The 20,867-nt window shown below is 38.1% G+C and overlaps 1 protein-coding gene across 1 annotated transcript in view; it reads left to right on the plus strand.

Moving 5' to 3' along the window:
* Positions 1–20,867, plus strand: part of BAIAP2L1 (BAR/IMD domain containing adaptor protein 2 like 1) — a 68,283-nt gene that overhangs the window by 7,338 nt on the left and 40,078 nt on the right. The window contains exons 2-3 of the mRNA XM_072982984.2: positions 9,937–10,012; positions 19,773–19,859. Of these exons, the coding sequence (XP_072839085.2) occupies positions 9,937–10,012; positions 19,773–19,859 (163 nt within the window). The remainder of the gene's footprint in view (positions 1–9,936; positions 10,013–19,772; positions 19,860–20,867) is intronic.

Consider the following 20,867-nt stretch of genomic DNA (forward strand, 5'->3'; position numbering starts at 1 on the left):
GAGAATTAGTCAGGCCTGGCATTAGGGCCACAGATACTGGAAATTTGCAGCAAAGGACCATTGGAACTAGTGCTTTGCTTGCTCCCCTACAGGACCTGTCACTGCTGACCTCAATGCTTCCAGTACCAGCAGCATCATACTTACCTGTGGGCTGTCTCAGTAGTAGCGGTGGTGATACTGCAAGCATTGTAAGGTGCTGTAAGCAACCAGGAATCAAGCAGCTACCCTGTTTTCCCCAAAATAAGACCTAACATGAAAATAAGCTCTAGTATGATTTCTAGTTAAGTGAAACCCTGCCCTCCATCATTGTGCAGCAACCAGAAGATGACATGACTAGATATGAATAAATGTAGATGGTTGTACATGAAAAAAAATCCCCTGAAAATAACCCCTAATGCATTTTTTGGAGCAAACACAGTACAGTGGTGCCTCGCTAGACGATGATAATCCGTTCCACTGAAATCGCTGCTTAGCGAAATCATTGTCTAGCGAAAAGCATTTCCCCATTGGAATACATTGAAACCTGTTTAATGCGTTCCAATGGGGAAGAATTGTCGGCCATAGGAAAGCAGCTTTGTGAACCACCGATCAGCTGTTTAAATCGCTGTCTTGCGAAGCTTAGATCCCGAAAACACCTGTTTTGCGAGTGTGGAGGAAGCTGTCAAAATCGTCGTCTAGCAAAAATCGGTTTGTGAAGCAGGGACCAAATATTGTCCAGCAAAATTCCCCCATAGGAATCACTGTTTTGCGAATCGCTATAGCGATTGCAAAAAGACAATGTCTAGAGAAAAAACTGTCATGTGGGGTAACTGTCTAGCGAGGCACCACTGTATTACATTTATAGCTCATTATACTGCTGCAGCTTGATAATTTCAAAAGCAATGTGTAAAACTGTTGTTGGAGCACCCAAATATTTTCTTTGCAAGTGATGTTTTGAGTCCAGCAAGCAGAGTGGATTTGATTTAAATCAAATCAGTTTAAATCACAATTTAAAATTTAAAAATCAGATTTTTCAATGATTTGAATTTTTAAAAATTATTTTTTAATTTTAAATCAATTTTTAAACAAATCATTGATTTTTATCCACATTGCCGGCAAGATGTTTCAGAATGGGCACTGCAGAGTTTGAAGGGTCAGGGAAGAAATGATGTACAGTAATCCAAAAATCTTCTTGTTCAGATATTATAGTGTCAGGATCTGAGTTAAAAGAGTTTCCCAAAATGGAGATTGCAAACTTGGTGCATCAGCTTGAGGTATTTCACCTCAGGTAATGACTTGCAAGAGCTGAGCAGGGATGTTAGGAGCAGGACATTTTGGAGATGGTTCATTCATAGGGTTGCCATAAGTTGGAGGCAACTGGACAGCACATAACAATAACAAAAAATGTGTGATGGATTATCTTTCCCCATATCTGTCTACTCTGTAGACAAAGGATTGTCAGGCATTTAGTACATTCTCTGTTACCATATAATGAAGCATACAACTTCTGTTTGACTGGGAGTAGGAACACGCACGGCATAGCAGAAGAGGTGGAGGTTCATTGTACTGTAGTTGACACTAGGAAAAGAGCCATATTAAAGACTCTTCACTGAAGTCTGGTTCCCTGGTTAGACTTTGTACCTCAAGTGGCTATTCTGGGTGTTCTGTAATCCAATAAAAAAAATAAGGCCATGTTGTCCCTGCATAAATTCCACAAACGCAAGTGAATACTACGAGCCTTGCCTCTAGAAAAAAAAATTTGCTCCTGAGGGGAGAGGCTGGCAAGGGTTTCAATGCTTCTCTTTTGTAAGCTCAAGTGTCAGTGGGAATGGGGATTTGGTTGGCTCTCAGGAGCAGCAGCAGTAGCCTAAACAGGGCCCCCAAAACTTGGAGACTGACCTGGGATTAGCAGTAAATTATGACCTGATTATGTTTTTAAAAATCAGTATTCATGTACTATCTTGGTTTGGAAGAGCTACTGTACTTTGTTTCTCTTAGTCTCAATTAAGGTGGGGAGCATAGAATAGAGAAGATGAGTATGGAACCTATGGGAAGAGTTGGAGGGAGTAGAGGTGGAGTTGTGCGTCTCTACTAGTCACGTGGCTTCCAGAGTCAATGGTATAAATAAGCCTTGTGAAATACCAGGTGTAAAAAGGATTTAGGGGGACTATGAAAGGAAATAAACTGTATTTGCTTTTGACCTCAAGATGATCCTTTTTCTCCATGCAAGCAGTGTGGTTGTTTGCCTAATGTAGAATCCATTTATTGGATTCCCATCAGTGTATATTTGTACACATTGCACAACATTCCTGAATATACTGGCACAAAAATGAGGATGTATACTTATGTAGAAAAGCTGGGTGGATATTGTTGATTTAACCACTTTGGTCATGGGTGGAAACACTTGATTCCTTCCAGTTTGTTTTTTTGCCGAGTTAGGGCATGTTTTATTTAAAGTAATTAAAAGTTAACCCCAAATATTTTCAGTTGATACAGTTATTATGAAAATCCTCCAAGGCACATGAAGGAAGGGAAGTTTTCAGAATGACGTTTAAAACTACTGTTGTATGTTAATATCTAACATCATTAACAAAACTAACCAAAAAACCCACCACTGTTTTCCTTTTATTTTTCTCCTGTTAGAGGCCAGACATGGTCACGGCCATCCTGACTTTGCATGCAGGAACTCTAAACAATGATGCTGTCTTGCGTCACTTCAGGTTCATCAGCCAATAAGGGTCTTCTACGTCCTGACCTTCTTTTCCCATTTGTTTTACCTTAAATGAGGAACTGTAACCATTTGTACTTTTCTGTCTCATTATGTGGTTGAAGTTTTTTATCTTTCTACGTTTAATTTGTTTTATTATTTCTTGGTCTTTGTTCTCTTTAGTATTTCTTTACTGGTCACTGTCTTGAGCTAGATAGTGTTCAGCATTCAGTGATAAATCCACATTTCAAATGCTTCTGCATTTTTAAATAGTTTGTTATACAGACATACACATATTCACATAGATTTAAGTTTGGAAGGAGATCAAATTAATGGAAATACTAAAAGGTCATCTTAAATTATTTATCCATGTGAAATAGCTAGGTATATATTTAATATTACTCAAGTATTTTAATCTTGTTGCAAAAATCTGAGGCTAGAGTGGAGAAAAAAATTAAAAGATATTCCTCTTCTTACTGCTTTTAATTGACAAGAGTTCTAATTTATACAATAATGCTTTTAAATGTACCATGAAGAAAAATTAAGTCTGCATTATGAAGCAACCTGTTAGTTTCAGGCATTCAGAGTAACATTTAAAAGCATTGCTTTTTTTTTTTGTCAATCTTAAGATTGTAAATCTTGTTATGTAGTGAGGGAGATCTGCTCCTAAGCAAAGGCGTTATTGCTGGGACAGTCTTATCTTGTATCAACACAGCATGTATGGTATCAACCTGTACTCCCAGAGTAGCTGAATGATAAATATGTAGGTAAAGGTTTCTTTTAGTTCTTAATTTATTGTAAAACGTTTTCTCCTGTTACATGAATTGTCCCAAATTATCTGAGATAATATCTAGAAATGTCTGCTTGCATTTTGTGGGTGCTACCATCTAAGATCTGACTGCTTAACTAGTTTCAATATACTGTATTCAGAGTTTTTAATACAAATGACAAAAGAACCATGTTGAGAAAAGGAAGTTTTAAAAATATAATTCCACAGACTTAACAAACTTTAGTTATTATAAACATAGATTGTTATACACTTCCCAGTTTTTATTATCCATACAGAACCCACTTCTGCCAGCAGTGACTGTTGCCCTTTCCTCTTGTAGTTTTCTGTGTACTTTGGAAACTTGCTCTGTGGTCTGGGAAAATCTTAGGAGAAAGTTTTTTGTTGCCACAGAGCACTAGACGTGAGGAAGTGCTATTCACTATGATTGGATAATGAAATACAGTATAAGCCAGGATTCAGATAATGAAATCTGAATCCTGGTTTATATTAGGAAATATTCTTGGTAAAATGGTGTGGAGGTGTTCTTCATTGGGGAAAAACAAGAGTGCTCTTTAGTAACAGTTGCTACTAAACTGTTATTGTTGCTGTTATTGTTAATTCAACTGTTTGTTGCATTATATTTGGTCTTAGTTGCCACCTGCTGTGTATATAAACCAAAACAGTCAGAGAAAAAAAACAGTTTGCCCTGACTCAATACTAAAGGACCACACTAAAGGAGATTTGGTAGACTTAAGCTTTCAGAAAATGTTAAGAAGCATGTAAGATCCTATGTTATATAGTGGTGCCTTGGAAGACAAATGCCTTGCAGGACAAAAAACTGGCAAGACAAATGGTTTTGGCAATGGGATTGATGACTCACAAGACAAATGTTCCTGTGGCCGTGGTTCGCAAGACGAATGTTTTCCGTTTTTTTGTTCCTTACTCATGTTTGCTGATTTTTAAATGTTTTTCTATGATGTTTAAAAAGTTAAAGTTTTTTTATTGAATTTTTAAAAATCATCTGCACTATATGCATGGCTTTAAAGAGCACTTAATAAACACTTTGTAAACCAAATTTGACTTTGTTCTGACTTTTTTTGCCCATAGGAACACATTTATTAGATTTCAATGCATTCCTATGGGAAAACGCATTTCGTAAGATGAATTTTTCACAAGACAGCATTAACCACGGAACGAATTAAATTCATCTTGCAAGGCACCACTGTATGTGGTTTTGATGGGAAGATTGAAAGGATTATAAAACAGCATTTTAAACACTGGGACAACACTAACTTCATATTTCTTTACTCATGCATTTTAGATCACTGATCACCTTTGAAATGTATAGCTTGCAGAATTTGGGTTTTGCTTTACTTATTTTTGCTTAGCTATTAAACTTCTGTGAAGCAACTTTCATGGTAGAGTTCACTTCTTTGTGGTCTCCATGATTCACACACATGGGTACCTCTGCAGCCATGTGTGTGGATTCACAGATGATCACTCAAAGAAACACAGTTGTAGGTTAGTAACTGGTCCTTTCATTCAAAGGTTTTGCTTTGGATGAAATGGAATAACAAGATCTATATGACATATGTTTGTCTGAATGGACTTTGCTAAATGTCTGTACAAGTTCTCATAAGTCATTTGATTAGCTTTTTGATCACTTTTGTGTAGAAAATGAGCAGAAAGCTCTATTAAAACAAAGTTGCTCTTTATGCCTTATATTTTAATATCTAAATATTAAATATATATATAATTTGCTTCAGCATTTTTTTCTGGTAATGCTAAGTACCATATAATCTTTTATGCTAGAGAGAAAGGCTTATGTATGATCTTTCTACTTCTTGATAATTTCTAAATGATCTGTGATGAAGAGAAAGGAAAGCAAATCCTTGTGCAAGATACTGTTAATATTAGAATAATATTCAATAACAGAAATGGTCTCAGTCTAAAAGGATTGTTTATTATCAGGCCTGTTGCACTGAGATACAAAATAAGGTAGCAATTTAACATTCAACACTATGTGACCTTAAAGTACATACTGACTTTACTAGAATAAGAAAGTGTATACAGATGAGCTTTCCATACAGCAAACACTAATTTCAGTGATCTCCTTTAACATATTGAGTACCACTCCTTTTCTAGGAGAGAGCTGTTCATATATTTTTCCTGATGTCTCATTCTCATGCCTTGAAAAGAAGGTGCATCAGTGTTTTAAGCATCTTGTAGGTCATAGAGATTACTTTTCTTCTCTGTATGAAGAAAACAATTTGTTTAAATAGTACAAAGTTTCCTTAGACAGCTAATTGAACACTGTATTAGCTATCTTTCCAGTAACAAATTGACTCTCAATTACTGTATGGCAAATCTAAAATAGTCATATTCAGTGAGAGCTGGAAATCTCGGTCTTGGATATTCCATGGGAGAGGTATCCAGCAGGTAAAAGAATTTAAATACCTAGGGCTTAATTGTCACTATTGTAACTCATGGGCTAGACATCGCCAATCCATTATTAACTCAGTGAAGCTTACAGTGCAAACAATACTTTTTTTTTTCATGTATGGGGCAATGGACATATTCCTGCTGCCCTGCGGGTGTTCAAAGCCAAGGCTGTCTCCCAACTGCTATATGGCTCACCAGTCTGGCTGGATGCCTTTAACTCCTCAGTGGTAAGACTCCAGTCCACTTTTCTCTATAATATCTTTGCTGTGCCCCCATTGTGTGCTTTGTGCATCTGCATGCCTGGAGGCAAGCTTAATCAGATTGAGGATGCAAGTGTGGCTGAGACATTTTGAATGCTGGCTGAGAATATGCTTTGTGGCCACTGATGACCCCTTAATAAGGGGTGTCTTGTCTTATTCTTCACATTCAGTTTAAAACTGTTCATACAAAAGGCACAGGCCGTGGGTATCTCCCTAGACCACCTGGGTGCTCTGGCTTTTGCTTAGTATTACAGACTGCTCAAGGAGAGACTCTTGGATATTGAGAGGCAAGAATTTTTTGCGGCAGCCTGTAAAGTATGCTCACCTTTAAATCTGCAGTTGCCATTATATCAATAAATCAGCCTGTTATTTACATCTCATAGAGAGCCCACATGAACGGTGGGTCTTCACCCTAGTTAAATGTAATATACTTCCATCCAGTGTCTTATATAGTAGATTTAATTCGCAACCTCTAGAAACACAGCTCTGCCCCTATAACTCCAGGCCCATAGAGTCCCTGGAGCATATACTTCTTTACTGTGCCATGTACAATGACTTTCACTCTTCAAAACTAGACTCAATCCTTGTTAGTTTTACTGGACAGGCAGAGGAAGCAATCTTGCACAATCTTCTACTTGGTGTGAATAAAACCTACACCAGACAGACGGCCAAATTTATTAGTTTATTAATTCAGCGGCGTAGAACTCAATTTTCAACAAACCCACCTGTCTAATCTTATTGGGTACAATTAATTATTCCTTTCTGAAGGGCTCGAAAATTTTTTGAATGTCTCACCAGTCAGTCAAAACTTTCACCAGTCAGCATGAATGGACTATAGCCTTGCAGTTTATGTTAACAAATTTAAAATACTCATTTGTTCATTTTTATTTCTACATAACAATGCGTACAAACCCAAAATAAATTATATTACTTACTAACACAGTATTCGACTATGTCTTGGCAGAAAATGCACTGCTGTCAGAGGTGTTGCACTTGTGTCCTTGAACATGCCTGGTAGTTTTAGCACTGAAGTACCATTTAATGATGGCTTTAGTAGGGTTAAACTGTGGTAGTGGAGGTCCATTTAGATTCATCATCATAAGGTCATCTAAGCTTTTAGTTTCTAAGCATGATTTGAATTTATTTTTGATCAGATTAATCTGGCTGAAACCCCTTTCACAGCTAACTGTAGAAACTGGTAGAACAGAGGCAATTTTAAGGAGCTTCAGAAGAACAGAAAACCTACCCCCATTAAATCCACTGATGACAGACCTTTGGCACGTATTTTAAATTCATACCATTCATCCATGACTTTCTGAATTATGTCTTCTTTGCCCTTGTGTTGCAAAAAGTCTTTGTAATGTGATACAAGAATGGTTACATACTTCCTTCTTATGTCTTTTAAATTGTAAAGCCACCTTGGATCTCTTTGGGGAGAAAGGAGGTGTATAAATATTTTTAATTAATTAATTAATAGATTTCAGTGCAATTTTCCAGCTGTGGAAAGGTAGGGAGCTGGCTTCCTTGCTTGTATGCCTTTAGAATGTTTTTTTTCATTGTTCTTTGTCTTTTCCTTTGATGCTAGTAAAAGTTATGATGATAGTAAAAAGTTTCTAGTGGAAATCCTTCTTAATTAAAGATAAAAAAAATTAATGCCATTCCCTGGTAATGTGCTCTTTTGTGTTTTTGGACCGCTGTTCACAAGATTCTCCAAAATTTCCAGAAAGTGCAGTCCACAAACCACTATAAGCACAACTATAGGGTTCACCCCTCTTGAAAAGAGCTTTGGAGGTTTTTACCTGCACTGTTGGCTCCCACAGCATTTGCTTCTTCTTGTTGATTTGTAACAAAAAAGAAAGGTGCCCTAGGAGGGACCCTCTAAACCAGCGGTCCCCAACCTTTTTAAGTCCATTGACTGGTTGGGGAAGGCGAGGCACACACACATGTGCTCATGCTCATGCACAAAGTAGCTGATGTGCGCTTGTGCAGGCACTCATGTGCAGGCACAAAGGGTGGGGGTGCTCGGGTGACAATCGCACATGCTCGCGAAGGGGTGGGGGGCACTTGCATGCATGTACTTACTTATGCTCTGTTGCAATTTTCTTTTTTTTTAACAAATCAACAACAGGAAACAAAGGCAAGGAAAGCCATTTGTTCAGATAACCACCCCTTCCCCAAAGTCCTTGCCTAGAGAGACAGAATCTAAGGTTTGCTGATCTGGGTTGCGAACTGCAATTCTGGGAAAAACATGAAAGAGGATATTCCTAGCATTGACTTTCAGATAATCAGATTCATTTTGTTGCCGTTGTTCTGGTTTTTGTTGTTGTTGTTTAAAACATAATCTGATTCATAAATATGGAATGTATGCACTCCATTTTTAGTGCTGCAGTGAAAGATCTTTGGGACCACTTACTTCATTTTAGGAAATTTTCATATAATAGTTTTATATAGATTTGATATTGACATGCACACATTTGCTCTCTCTGATTTTCACACAGTGTAGTCAGTAGTTCAACAGCAGGACTTGTTTCAATCCAGCACTTTTTGCCTCCAGACATAAACATCTCAGAATTTATTGTGGTTTCTTGGGGTTTTCTCCTGTGTGAAAGTGGGCACTCACATGCACAGGCATATACAGCAATGAAATATGTGAAGAGGATTGGCCAGGATGTGTATGCACTTCAGTAATGAGAACAATGAAAGAGCCCCCACCAGATGTTAGCACATTCATTGCTCAGCCAATGAAGGGAAAGTAACAATCGGGAAGAGTGAACAACAGGATGAACTTATTGTCACACAGTTGACATGCATAGAAAAAGTTCATTCTTAAAATGGGAATAGTTTTTAAAAATGGAATATTTGTAGGGGAATCCAGAGGGGCTCACAATACCTATACTTGCACAGTTCCAGGTAAGGTGTTGCCAGTGCTGTGAGCAAACATGCATGTGCAATAGTAGTTCACTTTGGATTCTATATATATTTTAAGGGAACAAACGAGACAGGAAAACTGGGAAGGGGAAAGAACTGAAGTTGTGTTGTGACTGCCCTGGAATAACTGTACATGAAAATGTAAGAAATGTAAAAGCTTTGTCAGAATGTTTGTACAATTCAGTTGTGTACCTGGGATCCTCCAGGAATTCTAAATCTACATTACACACACACTGAAAAATATACATCCCCAATTTATAAGTGCATATGAATATTCCCTTCTTACACCATAAATAGGTGACCCTTTAATGAGAGAGTGTATACAGTGGACCCTCTACTTACGGAATTAATCCGTATTGGAACCGTGGCTGCAGGTCGAAAAGTCTGTAGGTCGAGTCTCCATTGACCTACAATGCATTGAAAACCAATTAATGCCGTAACGGGCCATTTTTATTCCATTTTTGTTCCATTTTGGTTTTTTGGGGGGGTCTGTAACTCGATTCTCCGGCTGCAAGTCGAACCTAAATTTTGCGTCCAGAGAAGTCTGTAACTCGAAAAGTCTGTAAGTCGAAGGTCCACTGTATTGCACTAATTGGATCTTTTCTTAGACTTGCTCAGAAACATAGTTTCAAGTTGTGAAGTTACTTTCTGCTTGTTTCTTGAAAAGTCATGATAAACTGCCCTTAAGGCTAGGGAGAAGGAGGGCAGCCCAACTAGATAGTTGAGATGGCATTTTGATTCAATTTAAATGAAATGCAGTTTAAAAAATTAGGTAGATGCTTAAAACTATATTTTGTGTCAGTTTAATGTAGGAGTTTAATTATGCCTTTTTCATTTTGTTATTATTTTAGAATGTCATGGAACAGTTCAATCCTGGACTACGGAATTTAATAAACCTGGGGAAAAGCTATGAAAAAGCTGTTAATGGTAAGCCTCCCTAAGTTCTAAATCAATGCACTAATGGAACACAGTTAGTTATAATTTTGTAGGAATAAAATATTTCTGTATCATGGCAGCTGTTCAGAATGTGCTAACTCATCTGTTCACACATGCCTGTTTGAATCACATAATTACCTGAAAATTACCAAGATCAAAGCCACAGTTCTACCAAGAATGAAAAGTACTTAAAATATTTATTCTATCAGTTTGAGTACTGTACATGATTTTACTTCTAGGGTTCAAATCAGTAATTGTTCATATAGCAAAAAATAAATACCCATGGGGAATAGGGTTGCGTAGTATGCTCAGGGGAATTCCAGAATTTACAGTATAAAATTAAAACATCATCTGTGGGCAAAGAACCTTTCACAAACTAGCCCAGTAGCCCAATATGTACCAAATATGCTAAGTGTTTACAGAATGCTGACTATGCAGGGATAAGGGAAATGGAAGGGTGTGTCCTGGAAGAACCTGTGGTAATTAGTAACATTGGCTGAAATCTTGTTGCTTAGCATAGTACATCACAACCAGAGTAGCCCCATTGAATCAGAGAGGATTTGGTGAATCAATTCCTTCATAAGTTCCATTGACTCTTTGGGCTTATTCCTGTCACAACTTACAACACTAAGCAACAGCATTTCAGCCATTGAGCACTACCCAACTAGCACAAGCTGTATTTATTTCAGTAGGGTGGTGACTAAAGAGTGAGAATGTCATTAAAACATTCATTTCTATTTGGCAGTAGTTTGTTTCATTTATGCAGACCAACTTGGCAAGATGTTGGATGAACATTTCTTCTTAGAGTTAATGCCCTTGTTTGGGGTATACATGACTTTAGATTGTGTTGATTTTCCCATGGCGCAGCCGAGAGCAAAAGTATGCTTTGTTAAAATTAATGCATGTGGCTTCCCTCCAATGAGCCTGTGGAACACATTTTTCCATTCAAAATTCTTTTTTTGGAAACTAGTAAATTAAAACACGATGAAGACAGAGGAAAGAACCCTCTTTGTCTTTGAGACGTTCATTTGTATCCCATTAATTTTACATAGTGTTCTTAAGATGCCTTAAACATCTTTTAAATAGATGTGATATAAAACAATTTCATGCTGTCCTTTGAAGTCTGCTAGTTGTATTTCTAAACTGGATGAATTGTTAACAGGAATAAATGTCTGGTTTATAGACTATATACAGTATGCACCTTCATTGTGGAAAGACATTGCAGGTTAGTACAGCACCACAAGAAGTTGTTTCTCTTGAAGCTTTATGTATTGTGCAGCTACTTATGCTTGTAGTGAGGCATGTCACTTTTGCAGCCTGCCTACTCATAGTCTGCATGTTGTAGGGCAGTTTCAATGGTGGGCCTGACAAGCTGCTTGCACAGAAACTATTTGTTGTACATCCCAGTTCAAACATGGCCTTTGATATATAACCATTTTGGTGCATTTTACATGTGGTTAAGTAATGAAGCAATTTGACTCTTTCAGACATCAGGAACATTGTCCAGTGTTTCATGAGAAGAGTAGTATTTTTCTATGTGGCTATGTGTCTACTGAATAGCAGTCAGAGCCAGAACACAAGACAGAACCCAACACATCAACAAACAGCCAACAATAACAAATATTAGACTTTTAGAGTCTTATGGCAACCAAAGGGCTAATCAAAGCCCTGCTTATTTGTCCAGGCTTCAGGGATATATCACCTCAAGGAAGCAAGCATAGTTTTTTTTTAAAGTACTGTATCTAAGTGGTGTAGCATGTTTAATTATGGGTAAGTTCCACCTTGATCAGTGAGAGTTATTCCCTGGAAACTGTGCATAAAATTATTGCCTTAATCTATTTAAAACAGACTAAGATTTCAGTTTTGCCTGAGGCAAGGACCGTTTTCTAACTTGGTTGCGTTATAAAGTAAAATTAAACCTGGATTTCTTGAATGATTGCATGGCAGAAAGGTACAGTGGGGTCTTGACTTGAGAACTTAATCCGTATTGGAAGGTGGTTCTCAAGTCAAAAAGTTCTCAGGTCAAATCTGCATTTCCCATAGGAATGCATTGAAAACCATTTGATCCGTATCTGCTCTTTTCCGTCCATAGAAACTAATGGGAAGCTGCTATTCCGCCTTCGACCACTAGAGGGGGATATTTTGTTTCTTTTTTTCTTAGGTCAAGAAAGGTTCAGGGAAGGCAGGGAAAATACAGTCCAGGCAGTACCAGGCAGTCTGAAGACTGTCTCCCAATCCACTCTCTAAACGCTGGGAGGAGTGAGGAAGCAGACAGGCACCCTTTTCACTGGCCAACAGTTAACTGAAAGTTCAAATTTTGCACTTTCCCTGCCTCCCACGTGGTTTTTTTTTCAGTTCTTAACTCAAATCTAAGTATGTAAGTCAAGTCAATATTTTCCTGTGAGAGTGGTTCTTAAGTCAAAATGTCCTTAACTCAAGCCGTTCTTAAGTCAAGACCCCACTGTAGTTGGCTTATGACTGATCCTTACATGATAATTGTTTAGTGAACCAGTATATCTCCTGCATGCACCAACTTGTCTATGTCTCTTCTGGATTTTTAAATGCTTATCAATGACTATAAGAGGTGGGTTGGTCTAAGGACTGTAACAATAAACTGACTGACTGACTATAAGAGATGTAAAATGATGACATTTTTAAAGAAATGGTTTTCCACAGGGGAAAAACAAGAATTATGAAAATCACATCTGTGATCTTTACATGATACTGGAGTTACATATGGATCAGGCCAAAGGCCCCTCTAGTCCAGCTTCCTGTATCTCAAAGTGGCCCCACCAGATGCCCCTGGGAGCACATGAGACAAATAGATACCTGTCTCTTGATTCTCCTCTCATGCACCTGACATTTGGAGGTACAGTGGTGCCTCGCTTGACGACATTAATTCGTTCCAGCGAAATCACTGTAGAGCGAAGACGTCGTCAAACGAAACAAAAAAACCCCGTTAAAACGCATTGAAAACCCCTCAATGCATTCCAATGAGCTGAAAACTCACCGTCCAGCGAAGAGCCTCCATAGGGGCAGCCGTTTTCGGGTGCCTGTAAAGCGAAAAATGGCTCCTAAACACAGCAGGGGAGCCATTTTGTACACCCGGCGGCCATTTCGAAAACCTGATGATCAGCTGTTTTGATAGTCATAAAGCGAAAATCAGTTCCTGAAGCAGGGAACCGATCATCGCAAAGCGGGAAAACCCCATTCAAACCATCATTTTGCGATCAGATTCATCATTAAATGGGGCAATTGTAAAGTGGGGCACGACTGTAACTTCCTTTGAAGCCTGGAGATTATACATCCCCATCATGGCTTGTAACCTGTGATGGACTTTTCCTCCAGGAATCTGTCCAGTCCCCTTTTAAAGGTATCTAGGCCAGATACCATCACTACATCCTGTGGCAGGGAGTTCCACAGACTAACAACACGCCGGGTAAAAAAATATACATACAAATATACAAAACACAGTTCACTGATATTTGGTAGTGGAAGTTCTCCTGGACATGTATAGTTGGGGTAGTGCAAAGCTTATCATAGGCTGCACAATTCCTTCTGTACATATTTTCTATGTAGCTGGTACGTATATACGCAAGACACTTTTCTACATGTCCTACATTTAAGTGGTACCTATACAGTCACTTGATAATGAAATAATTGGGCCAGTAGTTCTATGCTATTTCAAAGAAAATACTCACCTAAATGTCTGAATACTTGATTTAGGTGGCCCAAAACCTACTATGGAGAGTACAGCCTCATTTTTTTGTTCTCGCCTATGATTTTTAGAGATTATTCACAAGAAGTTATGTGACAATGCCATAGGCTAAAATGAATCAACACTGAAATGTTATTCAATGCCTCATAAAAACTACTGTCTTAATGGTAAAGGCATGTTATTTGGGGTGGCTCAAAGCTTATTATGGAGTCCATACCCCAGCTTCTTATGCAGAAATGTCATATTGGATTATAGTATATTACAGTACTGTAATGTCTTTTGATTGGAGAGATCCATTGTTTCTTCTGAAGGGTAAAGTCTTCTAGTCAGGGAGGTACAATACATGGTATTGAATAGTTTACAGCTTGTGAAGTGCAGGTGCATATAAACTTTTAATCCTCATTAGGTTTATTGCTCCGGCCCTGTTCTGAACTTTCAAAGAAATATGTTACTGGGAACTAGCAACCGGTTTCAGTATCTGTTTCCTTGACATTTGTTCAAAGCCATCTAACTTCTAATAATGCTGTTAGCAAAATAAAAGGAGCAGCCTTGCCAGTAGCATTAATAAAACTACAATGATGATAGGTTTATAGGCCTAATCTTGTTGCTTTTAATAGCATTCTAAAGCTTTCCATGTCTCTGCCTTCTTGTTCTCAATTTTCTTTGCTTCCCTACACTATAGCTCCTTTTATTTACATGTTTATACTGTATACTGTTTGCCCCATGTTTCTTTCCATTCATATCTACCATTTTGCCTGCCTTCTTCATAGTTCTAGGATAATCTTCCCCCGTGTTCATCAGTCTGTCAGTTGATAAGTCTCATTTGAAAGCCGTGTTCCTGAACAAGCCTTAAAATATTGTGTTAATGCTGAACTATAATTTCAGGATTTCAATCCTATTACATATAACCCTGTTAATTATATGTACTTCAAAGAGGTGCTCACACAAGATGTGTTTGTCATACCACATGCTTTTCCTATCTTGCATTCAAGCCTGCTTTACCTTTTTATTGGTCACTGGAAATAAACAAGAGCTTGCTTTGCAATCTGATTGGTAGATACACTCCTCTGAAAAAAGCCCTTTGCTGAAAGTGGAAAGTTTTACTTTACAGGTTTCCAGAAAAAGTACTGTAATTTTGGGGTGCAGGAATAAAACTCAGGCAGAGTATTTTTGATTGGATTTGTAACTTCTGTTACCATGTTTATTAGGCTCAATTCTGAGTCATCAGTCCTAAACAGACACTCCTTTATGACATATTAGGCATCAGCTCTTTGGTTTCAGGTTGTGCCTCCTCAGTCTGAGTCTAGGTTAAAACCTTAGAAGATCTCACAATCCCTCCTTCATCTTACCTGCACATATATTGTCCCCTGATTTTCCACTTGTTGTCAGTTTCATTGTTTTCCCTTACATTACCTCTCCATGTAATGTACTTTACAAATACAGGAGAATGCCTAGCATAAACAAACTGTGGTCAGTTAATTATACCAATTATAATTTATGAAAGCAGAATTAAATCTGAAGTTTTCCAATCCACTTACTTCCTGCTAAATTGTAATTATGAATTGCCTGAGTCTGATAGTCTCCATGACTGCTTATCATTATATGGGAGCCAAGGTTCCGCCTAGGATGCGGGACCGTGTGCATTTGACTCCACCCCCTCCATGCAGCTTTCCTCCTCCTCTGCACAACCCCTTTGATTCCGTTTGCGACGGAATCCCCCCCCCTTGTGTGTGGGGAGGTGGAGTTGTGCACGCACGCAGGGGAGAAGTTGCATACGAGAGAGGCAGTGTCCTGCCCAGTGGGGCTGAAAATTAGACAATATGTTGATTGGAGCTGAATAAAATAAATGCTAAAATGTAAAAAAGAGAGATTGTTTGGCATCTAATTTGAGAATAAGATGGATAGAAAGAAGGTTTGCTTCTCAAACTTTGTCTCTTAGGTGAATGTCAATATGATCCTTCCAATGTAGGTATGGTCCTGCATTTTTAAACCTGTATTTTATTTCTAAGAATACCTGTGCATGTTCATCAGTCTTTGCCATACATGTTATTTATTTGGAGTAGTGTTATATTATTTTCCTACGGTTGCCTTCTGTACATCTTGAAACATTTTTATTATCAGAGAGACCATGCTTTTGTTATAAAAATAATTTTAGAAGTGATTGCTGTACCGCTTGAAAATATAGCTATTGCTATATGTTGCACAGATCTTTTCTGAGTGTCCCAAATTTCTATGAAGTCAGAGTTTTTTGGTATAACTCTACATTAACATATGTAGTTGTTTTCTTCTTATAGCTGTCCACTCTCCAGTTTAAATTTTGCTTCCATGATTTATGTAGCAGAACAGGCCTTGGTATTTAAATTGTAGGTACAAAAATACATTGGAAATAATTAACAGAGAACATCCAAGCCCAGTGACACTTCTTATATCTGGATGGTTTTTTTGAAAAAGTTGTACTACTGCTGATGGTCTGGGCCATACATATGAACAAAGATAAATAAAAAGATAAACCTGCCCTCTTCTGCTAGTTTTCCGAGAACAGGATACTTCCAAACACCTCCTCTACAGGAAAGTGTTCAAAGTATCATATTACTATGTAAGTACCATTAAATAACTTGTTCTGCTGCAGTGAATCTGGCAATGAAGAAAATGTTTGCTTACTTATTAAGCTCTTTTTTTATTAATGAAGTTAGATATGTTGTTTCAGATAATCTTAAGAGGCAATCACTTTATGGTGCTATATAACAAGTATTTATTATGTTCTCACCAATTGAAATTGTGAGAACATCATGATAAATGGGAGACTAGCTTTGCCTAATTCACTAGCCAGAGAAGAAACAACTGGAAGGATTTTGCTTCCTCATATTGTATCTCTACTACCATGAAGCATGATTGGATTAGTGCGGAACGAAGGGAGCTTGCTAAACCCACATCCTTCGCTAGTGCTTTGTTCATATGAAGAAGAGAGCTTCTATATTTGGAGGGTCTCTATGATAGATAGAACTCTGGAAAAAAATCTAACTTGTGCCTGGGTGTGGGGATAACCTTCACACATAGCCAAGGATCTCTTTAAATCTTCTGCTTCACAGATAAAAAATAAAAGGGGATGGCGGTAGCCTTGTCTCTTCCTTGAATAGAAATGTGACTCATATTTGAATGCCTTAATGGAGTCAGAGCAGCTGGTTTGTGTGGGTCTTGTTTGCTTATATATTTTTACATTTTATTGAAAGTTAATTTGAGAATATCATAAGATCAAAAGACAAGATAGAAATCAAAATCAGTGGAAGCAGGCTCGGGGGTATAGAGTGATTCCATAACATATTTTTTTACATTTTACACACGTTGTTGTTGTTGTTTAGTCATTTAGTCGTGTCCGACTCTTTGTGACCCCATGGACCAGAGCACGCCAAGCCCTCCTGTCTTCCACTGCCTCCCGGAGTTTCGTCAAATTCATGTTGGTCGCTTCGATGACACTGTCCAACCATCTCATCATCTGTCATCCCCTTCTCCTCCTGCCTTCACACTTTCCTAACATCAGGGTCTTTTCCAGGGAGTCCTCTCTTCTCATGAGATGGCCAAAGTATTGGAGCCTCAGCTTCAGGATCTGTCCTTCCAGTGAGCACTCAGGTTTGATTTCCTTTAGAATTGATAGGTTTGTTCTCCTTGCAGTCCAGGGGACTCTCAAGAACCTCCTCCAGCACCACAATTCAAAAGCATAAATTCTTCAGCGGTCTGCTTTCTTTAGGGTCCAGCTCTCACTTCCGTACATCTACAGGAAAAACCATAGCTTTGACTATGCAGACTTTTGTTGGCAAGGTGATGTCTCTGCTTTTTAAGATGCCCTCTAGGTTTGTCATCGCTTTCCTCCCAAGAATCAGGTGTCTTTTACTTTCGGGGATGCTATCACCACCTGCAGTGATCATGGAGCCCAAGAAAGTAAAACCTGTCACTACCTCCATATCTTCCCCTTCTATTTGCCAGGAGGTGATGGGACCAGTGGCCATGATCTTAATTTTTTTGATGTTGAGCTTCAGACTGTTTTTTGCACTCTCCTCTTTCACCCTCATTATAAGGTTCCTTAATTCCTCCTCACTTTCTGCCATCAGAGTGGTATCATCTGCATATCTGAGGTTGTTGATATTTCTTCCGGCAATCTTAATTCCGGCTTGGGATTCCTCCAGTCCAGCCTTTCGCATGATGTATTCTGCATATAAGTTAAATAAGCAGGGAGACAATATACAGCCTTGTCATAATCCTTTCCCAATTTTCAACCAATCAGTGTTTCCATATCCAGTTCTAACTGTTGCTTCCTGTCCCACATATAGATTTCTTAGGAGATAGATAAGGTCCTCAGGCACTCCCATTTCTTTAGGAACTTGACATAGTTTGCTGTGGTCCACACAGTCAAAGGCTTTTGCATAGTCAATGAAGCAGAAGTAGATGTTTTTCTGGAACTCTCTGGCTTTCTCCACAATCCAGTGCATGTTAGCAATTTGGTCTCTAGTTCTTTTGCCCTTCGAAATCCAGCTTGTACTTCTGGGAGTTCTTGGTTTACATACTGCTGAAGCTTGCCTTGTAGGATTTTGAGCATAACCTTGCTAGCATGTGAAATGAGTGCAATTGGACGGTAGCTGGAGCATTCTTTGGCACTGCCCTTCTTTGGGATTGGTATGTAGACTGATCTTTTCCAGTCCTCTGCCCACTGTTGAGTTTTCCAAACTTGCTGGCATGTTCAATGTAGCACCTTAACAGCGTCATCCTTTAAGATTTTAAATAGTTTAAATAGTTGTGAATTTCATTGTATGGGTATACTGTGTATATACTTACAATGACAATAAATTATTATTATTATTATTATTATTATTAGTTCCACTGGAATGCCATCACCTCCACTTAGACAAGCTTTCTAAGGCCCACTTGCCTTCACTCTCCAGGATGTCTGGCTCTAGGTCAGCAACCACACTATCTGGGTTGTCCGGGATATCCAAATCTTTCTGGTATAATTCCTCTGTGTATTCTTGCCAGCTGTTCTTGATGTCTTCTGGTTCTGTGAGGTCTCTCCCATTTTAGTCCTTTATCATGTCCATCTTTACACACACACACACACACACACACACACACACACACACACACACACACACACACACACACACACACACACACACACACACACAAAGGCAAAGCAGACGTTTACCAGGAATAGATGCAAGAAATTAAAGATTATTCCTTTTAAAGAGTGACCATTGGAGGATTTAGCAATGGAGATGAGTTCACTAACACTGGCAAAAATTTTGTTCTGAAAATTATGCCTGCGGGTAAGGGTATCACTGGCAAGGCAAGACTGCTGATAATTTAAGAGTTTCAACTTTGATCCTGCCTGCCTCACCTGCAGACAGTCTAATTGTGCATGAAACAAGCAAGCCCTTGGATGGAAGAAGGAAGTCTTTCATTATTGATCTGCTACTGCCAGTAGCATTGTCACCTTTAAAGCAGGTGTAATTTACAGTACAGAACTTGGACCAGTGACAGAAACTGAAAGTTTATTTGCTATGTAAACAAAACTCAAAGCACAGGATTCTGGTTGGTTTGGGTTGCCTGCATATTTTTTCTATTGTGTATATTTTTTAAAGTTTATTGTTTATCATAGCTTTACAAGTGTTAGTATTTTGAACAATAGAAGAAAAAAGGAGAGGAAAGGCAACAAAAGGAACATGTAATGAGAATAAATGATTCAGTGGCGATCAGTCTACATGGTAATTCTTCACAGTTTATACTCAACAGGTATATGAGGTGAAAAAATCATTAGTCTAGAGTTAGACATCATTATATACATAAGTTGTTTGTGTACTTTGTGAAATGTCTTGTAATTGTTGGTATATGAGAAATTTGTCTACAAAAGAGGAAAGTATGTTTTTGTTTTGATGCAATCCAAGCAACGAGGTATGGTTAACAGTTATCAGACAGTAAAGTACAATTCATTTTGAGATACTGCAATACATAATATTTCCTTAATCCTTTTATTTCTTTTTGTAGCTATGATTCTTGCTGGAAGAGCCTACTATGATGGAGTTGCAAAAATAGGTGACATTGCAGTTGCCTCGCCTGTTTCTAAAGAACTGGGTAAGTACACCAAATTATTCAGGAATACCACAAAATTTGCCTTGATACATGGAACTAATGAGAAGGTGCCTGAAGTTCATTAGCAAAAGGAGCTTATGGTAAGTTCATTGGATGATCAATAGGATAAAAATCATAACTTTCATATGAATCTTGCAGATGCCTTACTATTTAAATATTTGGGGCCCCACTTGTTTACCTACATTCTGCAAGGGCTGGATTGATTGATATTTTTGTAATCCAGCCAGTCAAGTGGAAGAAAGGAAGAGTACAACTGTCTTCATGTTGCATCTGCTCTGACTTGGATGTTTGCATGGAGATGCAACATTTAAATATGGCCTACATAAGTAAAATCCAGTATATGTAGCTCAGTCCAGTGACTGGGCTGGTTATCTTTTTTAACTGGGAAAATCAATCTCATAATTTGGGACTATATGTTTTGGATTCTACACTCACTTGCGTTCAAGCATTGCTTTCCCACATAAATCTGCAGAGAACTCAAGACTAGGGGAGAAGTAGGCAGCACTGGCTGTCATGTTCTTCATCTTCTTGGGATGGGTTGGAGTTAAGAGATTCCCAGTTCCTCTTTGAGTCATTTAGGAGTTATTATTGGAACTAACATACTTAAAGACTGAAAGGTGTATGTTTTTAATTTGTGAGATTCACTGAGTACAAAGTTGTTTTATTCCTAATTGTAACCTTCTATCTGCATTTTAGTCTTGAGTACATTTTTTTACTTTTAGTCTTGTGAAATTGACAGCATAAGCATCCAAATGTTGACATAAGAATTGAAAGAAAATCTGGATTTGCTTTTCAGATTTCTTCTCTTGCTTTCTTTAGTTTTGATAAAAGTTTAAATAGTTCAAGATAATTTTTCCATATTCTTCTCTCGCCTTACTCTGATTTGCCAAATTATATGTATGTTCAAAATATCTTGCATATTATCAATTGAAAGGGAAGAGATCTGCCTATGTTGAAAAAGAAACTGTGAAAACTAGGAAAACTGTTGAA

The sequence above is a fragment of the Pogona vitticeps genome, chromosome 13 (genome assembly GCF_051106095.1).
Source record: "Pogona vitticeps strain Pit_001003342236 chromosome 13, PviZW2.1, whole genome shotgun sequence".
In the NCBI taxonomy this organism is placed as follows: domain Eukaryota; kingdom Metazoa; phylum Chordata; class Lepidosauria; order Squamata; family Agamidae; genus Pogona; species Pogona vitticeps.